The sequence below is a fragment of the Mizuhopecten yessoensis genome, unplaced genomic scaffold (genome assembly GCF_002113885.1).
Source record: "Mizuhopecten yessoensis strain PY_sf001 unplaced genomic scaffold, ASM211388v2 scaffold4849, whole genome shotgun sequence".
Lineage (NCBI taxonomy): Eukaryota > Metazoa > Mollusca > Bivalvia > Pectinida > Pectinidae > Mizuhopecten > Mizuhopecten yessoensis.
Window position 1 is genome coordinate 7,288 of NW_018405752.1, and position 9,897 is coordinate 17,184.

At 36.4% G+C, this 9,897-nt stretch overlaps 1 protein-coding gene across 1 annotated transcript in view; it reads right to left on the minus strand.

Annotated features, from left to right (window-relative positions):
• LOC110449980 (bifunctional glutamate/proline--tRNA ligase-like) overlaps window positions 1-8,405 on the minus strand; it is a gene marked incomplete at its 3' end in the record, with an annotated part of 14,098 nt that extends 5,693 nt beyond the window's left edge. Inside the window, exons 1-8 of the mRNA XM_021497173.1 lie at window positions 8,234-8,405; window positions 5,505-5,592; window positions 5,081-5,180; window positions 4,370-4,526; window positions 3,820-3,974; window positions 3,249-3,334; window positions 2,599-2,725; window positions 1,561-1,753 (exon numbers count right to left, since the gene is read on the minus strand). Coding sequence (XP_021352848.1) covers window positions 1,561-1,753; window positions 2,599-2,725; window positions 3,249-3,334; window positions 3,820-3,974; window positions 4,370-4,526; window positions 5,081-5,180; window positions 5,505-5,592; window positions 8,234-8,276 — 949 coding nt within the window. The remainder of the gene's footprint in view (window positions 1-1,560; window positions 1,754-2,598; window positions 2,726-3,248; window positions 3,335-3,819; window positions 3,975-4,369; window positions 4,527-5,080; window positions 5,181-5,504; window positions 5,593-8,233) is intronic.
• Between the last annotated feature and the right edge of the window lie 1,492 nt (window positions 8,406-9,897).

Here is a 9,897-nt window from a genome sequence, read left to right on the forward strand (position 1 = left end):
TCTCTGTCTATAGCTGTGTTAACAGTTGTGTAGCTGTCCCTCCCTTGTCTTTAGCAGTGTTAACACAGTCGTGTAACTGCCCCTCCCTTGTCTATAGCAGTGTTAACACAGTCGTGTAGCTGTCCGTCCCTCGTCTATAGCTGTGTTAACACAGTCGTGTAGCTGTCCCTCCCTTGTCTATAGCAGTGTTAACACAGTCGTGTANCCTCCCTTGTCTATAGCAGTGTTAATACAGTCGTGTAGCTGTCCCTCCCTTATCTATAGCAGTGTAAACACAGTCGTGTAGCTGCCCCTCCCTTGTCTATAGCAGTGTTAATTCAGTCGTGTAGCTGTCCCTCCCTTGTCTAGAGCAGTGTTAACACAGTCGTGTATCTGACCCTCCCTTGTCTATAGCAGTGTTAATACAGTTGTGTAACTGTCCCTCCCTTGTCTATATCAGTGTTAACACAGTTGTGTAACTGTCCCTCCTCTGTCTATAGCATTGTTAACACAGTCCCTCCCTTGTCTATAGCAGTGTTTACACAGTTGTGTAACTGTCCCTCCCTTGTTTATAGCAATGTTAACACAGTTGTGTAACTGTCCCTCCTCTGTCTATAGCAGTGTTAACACAGGCGTGTAACTGTCCCTCCCTTGTCTATAGCAATGTTAACACAGTCGTGTAACTGTCCCTCCTCTGTCTATAGCAGTGTCAACACAGTCGTCTAGCTGTCCCTCCCTTGTCTATAGCAATGTTAACACAGTCGTGTAACTGTCCCTCCTCTGTCTATAGCAGTGTTAACACAGTAGTGTAGCTGTCCCTTTCTTGTCTATAGCAATGTTAACACAGTCGTGTAACTGTCCCTCCCTTGTCTATAGCCGTGTTAACACAGTTGTGTAGCTGCCCCTCCCTTGTCTATAGCAGTGTTAATTCAGTTGTGTAACTGTCCCTCCCTTGTTTATAGCAATGTTAACACAGTTGTGTAACTGTCCCTCCTTTGTCTATAGCAGTATTAACACAGTTGTGTAGCTGTCCCTCCCTTGTCTACAGCAGTGCTAACACAGTTGTGTAGCTGTCCCTCACTTGTCTATAGCAGTGTTAACACAGGCGTGTAACTGTCCCTCCCTTGTCTATAGCCGTGTTAACACAGTTGTGTAGCTGTGCCTCCCTTGTCTATAGCAGTGTTTACACAGTTGTGTAACTGTCCCTCCCTTGTCTATAGCAGTGTTAACACAGTCGTGTAGCTGTCCCTTTCTTGTCTATAGCAATGTTAACACAGTCGTGTAACTGTCCCTCCCTTGTCTATAGCTGTGTTAACACAGTCGTGTAGCTGTCCCTTTCTTGTCTATAGCAGTGTTAACACAGTCGTGTAACTGTCCCTCCCTTGTCTATAGCAGTGTTAACACAGTTGTGTAGCTGTCCCTCCTCTGTCTATATCAGTGTTAACACAGTTGTGTAACTGTCCCTCCCTTGTCTATAGCAATGTTAACACAGTTGTGTAACTGTTCCTACCTTGTCTATAGTTTCTACATACAAGTGCCCTAAGATGGAAGATCTTCCTATATAGTTGTCACACTACATACTGTTAGCACGATTCTTGGAATTTGCCCTCTCCTCTCTCTCCTTCTTCATGGTTTCCGGGTCTGTGTTGTCGGCGTACGCCTTTCCCTGACGGATGAGCTTCTCCCCCAGACTCAGGATCAGGTCGAAGTGGTCGGATGTGTGACTGAAGATGTCATACTTGATGCCTAACATAGCTACATCCTCCAAGATTACCTATAACATCAATGTGAAAATCTCCTTAGTCACAAACTACTCAATTTGCAACATCACAGAATACCTGACAAGTAATCAACTAAAACTATGATTCCATATTTTTTTTAATAATATAATGAGTGCTCGACCAGATAAAACACTGGACTGGTACTGACAGACATATCATAGTTTGTTTGTTTGAGTGGTTTTACATCTGCTTCACTACCAATAAGTAGTTCGGTTATCCAGAATCTTTAAATATCAACATATATAGAAATGTCCTGACATCATCAACAACACGCAGACATCAAATTGTTTGCTTTAACATATGTCATTGTAACAAACACAGCCACTAATTTGGGCAGAGGTTACTAGAACATTATAGACACCTATTAGCGGGAGATGAATGCCATAGTTTTCAAAATCATTGCTTGTGAAATAACAAACCATTTGGATTGATATATCTCGCCTGTGCCCCACTTTGACCATCAATGCTCATGTCAAATTTGGTTGGTCTAGCACTGGTACTTTCAGAGAAACGAACTTAACGCAAAAACTTAATGTGGATTGAGATGCTGACAAAGTCAATGAACCACGAAAGGTAGGTTGCATCCAGCATTTGATGCACGGGTTGAGATGCACTACCTAAGATGCAACTATGGTCCAAGTTTGGTTGGTCTAGCACTTATACTTTCAGTGAAACTAACTTAAACGCAAAAACTTAATGTTGACTCCGCCATCGCCGGAAAAGCAACGCCTAAGTCTCGCTACCGCTACTTCGTGGCAGCGATACAACAATATTATTCCGCCTATTATTCATTAAATCTGTTTAAATATGAATCCTAGCATTTAAAGATGTATTTTACTCTCTCAAAGTCGGCGTCCTCCTTTGCTGGGTTGGTGTCGTCGAACCTCATGATGAGCTTTCCCTTGAACAGCTGTGCGTAGTGGTAATTCAGCAGGGCTGCCTTGGCGTGACCAATATGAAGAAATCTGTTGATAGACGTGAATTATCCAAAAATTCAAACACAACTGCTCAAAACTGGACATGATATTTTAAGAAAATAGTTAGGAGTCCTTTCATTATGTTTAAAAAAATTATATTACATACACGGTTCCATTAAAACATATTCCACGATGCATGGTAACACATGTCCTGGAGAATGTGTTTCGTTGAAACTGTTTTGCATACAATCCGAAATTTTAAAAAAATGCATTTAAATCCTTCTATCTATGTTAAAAAATGACACTGCAGACTTGAATTACAAATTCTCTTGAAGGTTTCATTTCAGATACAAATTGTTTTTGCAAATCATGGAACACAAGGAACAGCAGATTTTGCTGGAATAAGTCAGATTTTTCTGGAATAAGCCAGATTTTGCTGGAATAAGCCAGATTTTGCTGGAACAAGGTTTGTGTTTTCTATGATTACCAGTTCCATCAAGGAACAAATGCTGTTTTGAAACCGATTTTCCAATCAGAAAATATACACATGTTTCATGTGTTCACAACTTACCCACTGGCCTCTGGTGGAAATCGAACCACCACTTTGCCAATCTCTGCTCCTGGTAGGTCTACAAACTTTCCCTCGTCTTTTTTCACCTGTAACATGTATTACAAATCATATGTAACATCAGTAACCATCACAGTCAAGCCATGTTAACCAGCCAAATCTGCCTACCTGTAGGAGACTGGATGATGCAAATGGCTAGCTATGTAACTGGTAGAGTTGTGAACAGAAGAGAGAAGTACTTCATGGTATTAATATTTGCTGACAGTTTGTGTATTTAACTTCATGCTAGCTTTGGTGAACATGAATATTGCGAAATTAAATACCCTGCAGATTTTTTTTTAAACATATTTTACTGCTGATTTAGATAAGCAGTGGGATTGGGCACAAGTTGAACAACTTATATCAAGCCCTTTCCCCTTCAGATATTACAAACAATTCAGTAGTTATTTTTGAATAGCCCTAATAGTATACATGTATATGTAAAGATATTACAGTAACTAATAATTAACTTCCACTCAATTACTTTCATTTCATTATTGATCCAAGGGAGCTGCCCAATCTTTCACCGACTTACACCAGTTTCAGACTTCTTCTTTCCTTGGGTCTGTGGTTTTGGTACAACTATCAAGGCAGACTTGAACGGCTCTTGATCGGAGAGGAACCGGAAATAACGGGTCACATTCACTGGTGCTGCATCCCTCGCCATTAAATCATACCACAGTTTGTTGACTGTGGAAAGGAATATCTTTGTTAATCTCATATATCCAATATATATAACTATTACGTCGCATACTATTTGTATAGCTTTAGCAAGACTCAAGCAACCAAACATTAAGCCCTGGTGATAAAACTTCACTGTGGTAAAATTGTTTAAAACAGAAAATAGACAGTATGTCTTTCGAGACATTAATATTAAAACAATTTTTAATCCCCTACAACTGTTCTAACTTACATTAAATGACTGAATTAATGAAAGATTATTTTTCAATATACAGATGTTTACCGAAATCACGGAAAATTTGGAATGTTACTTCCTGTAAGCAAAACTGCATGTTTGGGAATAAGATAAGAAAGACTATAACAGGGAAGGGAATTAGATATTTGATATCTGAATATGTTTTTACCATGTAGTGCCTCCCAGACAGCAAAATCAGCAACGGTAAGACCATGACCAACAAGGAAAGTGACCAGGGTCAACCTCTCCTCCAGGTACTGCAGGGCCGCGGAGAACTCATTTGCACAGGATAGGTGACCTGTCGCAAACGTCATCCAGTGGTCCACCTGCGACCAAACAAATAACATCATCTTAAAGATACAGCATACCTAACATACTATACTTGTGATCTAAGCTCTCCTTCAAGGCTTATCAAACAGAAATCTTTGTGAAGATAATGACACGAGCAACCGGATGACAACAGAGATGTTTGAGTGATCCCAGTGTGTCGCCTTAACCTTTTGCTTTGCAGGCGACACTAAAAAAATAGCTGTTAACAGCAAAGATGAGGTTCTTTATCCAATGTTCACAGGGATCAGTATTCTTTATTAAAAAACACTCCATTTTTTCAACAAGTGTAACACAAAAAGTCGAGACATATCTGGAGCATTGAAATTGTCCAATGCTGGTTGATTTAGGACACTGGACCAATCAGGGCAGCCATCTTATTGGTGCACATTACAAAACCAATGCAAAGAAAACGTGGTGATACATGAATTGATATATCAAAAATACAGGAACCATTGTTGGTCCATTTTAAGACCAAGGCACACAGTAAGTCAAACCTAAGAACTGTCATGATCAGATTACGCACATAAACAAATATGAACAAAAAACAAACCTCTGTTTTCTGTAAAACAGATTCTCCTTGCAGTCCCACATCTGGGAAAGTTCTTGCCAGGAAGCGACAAATGGAGAAATTGCTTGTAAATGATACATTTCTGTAAAAAAATCAAAATGACATTTTATCATCCTTAGTTCTACAAATTTCTGGCATGATTATTTCGGGCAAGGAAATAATTCATAAAACATAAAGTCTTTAACAACGACATGCAAGGCTCAGTACAATAGTAATGAAAATGCTTCTCTATTATTTGCTCTAAAAGGTTAGCTTGCATACAAAATTATAAAGTCGTTATAAAAATGTTCTTATGTTACTTATTCTTCATCATCATTTTATAATACATGTTCAGTTGTACATACAATAAAATGTACAGTAAAGGTGTAATGGAAACCTATCATTCTATATTAATACTTATAATTACCCTCCAACATCAAGTGAATTGCTGTTTCCTATTTCTGTAGTTACTGTTTTCCCGCGAGACTTCACATACAGGGCAGATAGGTACGCAGCTAAACAAAAAGAAACAATAGGGAAAAATACATTTATACAGCCATATTAGGAATATACAAAATGAAATTCATACATTTTGTCCACCTTATAGTCAAATTCAAATTAACAAAATGACTGCCTGATTCCAGGAGATGAAAACAATTTGCCACCAACAGTGTAATTGAACACATGATTAATACACAACATGTTAGATACATTAATATTGTATGTAAGGGATAAATCACGAGTTGGTGTTGGATCAGCCAGTGAAAGCACTACCTGTCAAGGCCACGGCTGAATGCTATTGAATAAGCGAATAGCTGTATTGAACCCTTTTAAAACTGGTTTTATATAGATCTTTATGGTCAGGGCTTTCAGTGGTCCCTGTGCATTTGAATTTAAAAGCCAAATGAAACTTTTGCCTGAAATTAAAGAGGCGAAACAATAGACTTGTCCTTTCCAATCCAAGAATCAAAGCTCATACCTAAAGTGTCTAATGAAAGCCCAAGTGGTACATGTAATAACAAGAATCAAACCGAATTGACTCACTTGTTAGTGACACTAAAACCTCTTTTGTTTAAATATTTATAATTAAATGTAAAACTACAGGTACCTCTGTACCGTTATATATATTTGATAGTTATATTGATAATTTTTGTTATTTATAATATATAGGTATTGTTTTCACTTACTCCAAATGCAGTAACAGAACTATGTTATTAACAATCTAGCAAGAATTATATTGGTGAAATGGTGTTGTGTTGTCAAAAATCCATAGACACTTGCAATTGAGAGTATGTTTTTGATTCCACAGTGGGAGTTTTGACTCTTGAATTTAAAACGACCCTTCAAATTTCAGAGAATTGTGAAAATCCCCATTCTTAATATAAACTTCATTTCATTTCCAATTGCTTTTACAGTATAAAGCATTTTTGTTGAAATAGAATTTGGAAATAAGATTTACAACTTATATATATTTATCTCCAGAAATCCCCATGCGTCAAACTTTATTTTCCACTTAAAAACTCTAATACCTTTACAACGTGTTTTAAAATCATCGCATGCTATGATAATATATAAGCGCATGCAAAGTTTGAATCACCACCGAAAGCTGCCCGACGGAACCAGTATACCATATTTGGTTTTAGCACAGGAGCCTGAAGTTCTGTCAAAAAATTAATAATAACAATAAAACAAAAAAATACTTATAATATGCTAAAAAAAATAAGCATTTTATAGTGTTTTTTTTGTATTACTGTTATGGGTCCTCCTTAAAAGCGTCTTCAACCGACAACAAGCAGATCTTCAAGTGACAACAAGCGTCGCCAGACAAAATCTTCAAAAATGCTGAATAAAGTAAGCGACATCAGAAGATATGTTGTTAATATGACTATAATACACCTCTGTACCAAATTTCAATTTGATATTTGATAAAATGACCGAGTTATGTCGAATTGAATTTTTATGATCACTGCGTGGCACATGTGTGTATTCGCATGTAAAGTGAAGAAATCGTCGCCAGATAATAATTATAAAAACTTGCTAGAAAAAGCGTCATCAGAAGATATGTTATAAGTTAGACTTTTATTGATATATATTCCAAATTTCAGCTCGATATTTGAAAAAATGATCGAGTTATGATTAATTTATTATTACGATCGGCGGCGTGGCATACGTGTGTGAATAGAACACTACAGATCGTAAAGCGTCTTCAGACAATATCTCTAATATTAACCTATAATGTAAGCGACATCAGAAGATATGTTATTCATATAACTATGATACACCTTAAGGTCATAGGAGTGTATTGCTAAACGGAAATAGGAACTACATCCCTAGTTGAAAATCCAATGTCGGGAGACAGTATCATAATTTCCACATATTCTAATGTTTAATATTAAACTGATGAATATTGTATGTTTATTATTGACAGAACAGTGTTTTCTTTCAATACTAAAGTATTTGAAAGCAATCCAGGCATTTATTCAGTTGTTTTTTAATCAATGAGTCACATGTGTCCATTTTTCTGTACTTCAGGAAACCGGCTACCTATTTCACTACTGTGAAGTTTTTCAAGAACGATAACTCTTACATGCAATTGCTATGTGTATATATAGTTTTATTATAAAATGTCAATTTTTAATCGTTTATAGATAATTAATTTGACACAATGTCAGCATTAATGAAATTGATATACATTAATGCAAAACTAATCTATGTCAGTATCATTTTTATTGACAAAATATTGTGCGTTTCATTTTTTTCAAAATTCACTCCTTTTTACATAATTTTCCATTTAAAATCCTTAAAATTCTGACAACCTTAATTTTTTTGTGGCAAAACAAATTCTTTTCTTCAAAGCAATATAACTACAAAATTTGAAGAAACAATTGTATTGGCGACACAATCCTATTACCTTAATACCAAATTTCAAATAGATATTTGAATAAATGACTGAGTTATGATGATTTTGATTATTACGATCGACGGCGTAGCACACGTGTGTGAATAGAACTCTACAGATTGTGAAGCGTCTTCAAACTATATCTCTGAACTTAATCGAATAAGTAAGCGACATCAGAAGATATATTAATTTTTGACAGAACTTCAGGCTCCTGTGTTTTAGGAGGTGATATTTAACACATTCATTATTATTCTTACCTAACGCTGGTCTGTCCTTCTGTATAACAACCTTGTACGACATTATATCGCTATCAAACGACGAAATTATTAGAAAATGCGACGAATCGCCAGCTTATAAGAACCTTATAAGTAACCGGCTAACCTTAGACCTATTTACAATTTACATGTGGTTTCATCAGCCCGGAAGTAGTTTGCTAATCACAAAGCGAATAGCGGATGCGACCCATGAATTCCGGAAATAGAAGAAGCTTGCATACGTGTTACGTCAGAAATCTTTTTTTTTCTAAACAGATATAGGTCAGATATCATGATACTTGGGCTGATCAAATCAGGGTAAGCATGTTTTAGCGTTCCAAATCTATTTCAATAACCCAACATAATGAAGGTTAGTCTGTGCAGTTTTGAGGGGATATAATAGACCTAACGTCACAGTACCCAAATCGGGACACTTGAAGCAGAGACGTATATATTACGTCTCTGCTTGAAGCAAAAAGGCACAAGAAATTTCCATGCTGAACAAAGAAGTATTTTTAAATTGAAAATATTGATTTAAAGATGCTGATATACCAATAACACATTATAATATATGAACTTTATTTACTGTCACTTAGGGTTACAATCACAGTTTTAAAACTCGTCACAGCTAACATTGTAATTGGCAATGCATTTTCAGTCCTACTGCAATTGGATTGCATGACGTTAATATATGTATGTTTCCATTGGATATTTTTATAGTGTTAAGTGCTTAAAACATTATATCCAGATAGTACCGGAACTCTCTATGTAAAATCCATGGATATGTTGGACATGCATACACTGTACCTTTAAACTAATTGGAATCTTCCAAAGCCTCCACAAAAATGAATTGGCTACGGATGTGTTAGGGCTAACGTAGAGAACAACTTCGACGAGAAAATTCGGATGTGTTTTCTCCAGTCCGACTGGTTCCGGACAGTTGAGCGCCGAAGTTATAGTAGGATATTAAAAAAATACGTTATACTATGTAAAGGCGAAGACAATTATCTACAATTTTATGAAATTTATCTATACATTTCCGACCAGTTGTTATACTCGCAGAGAGAAAAATAAATGAAAATTTTAACAGTACTTTTTAGATGACATACATGTATTTTTAAAACGCCATTCACATAAAAAGAAAATGAGAAAACACGGGGTCAAATAAACTACGGAAATGTTAGATCAACAAGAAAATAATGACAGTAAAAATATAAGTATATTTCCAACGAATTTGATTTTTTTTCACGAAAAGAGTGAACATTTTAAGGAAAGATAAATAAACCCATCACGATGTTACACAAATAAAATTTTGCAAAATAATAACAATTTTTTATTTATAAAAATGTTTTGAACACTTTGGCTTATCTTTAACCATGTCAATTGGCACCAATTCGGGTTGGCCCAGTTGTTTCTGCTGGGTTATTGTTTTGAGGTAGGGGTGTAGATTTATATAATTAATTTTAATTTGTTTCACTGTTCTATGACGGTGACGACGCCAGCTCTCTACCTGATTTCACCACTGTTAAAAATAGTAAAATGTATTTCACCCACACTGGACCACAGGTACCTAAGACTATTTGTTACACCCACACTGGACCACAGGTACCTAAGACTATTTGTTACACCCACACTGGACCACAGGTACCTAAGACTATTTGTTACAC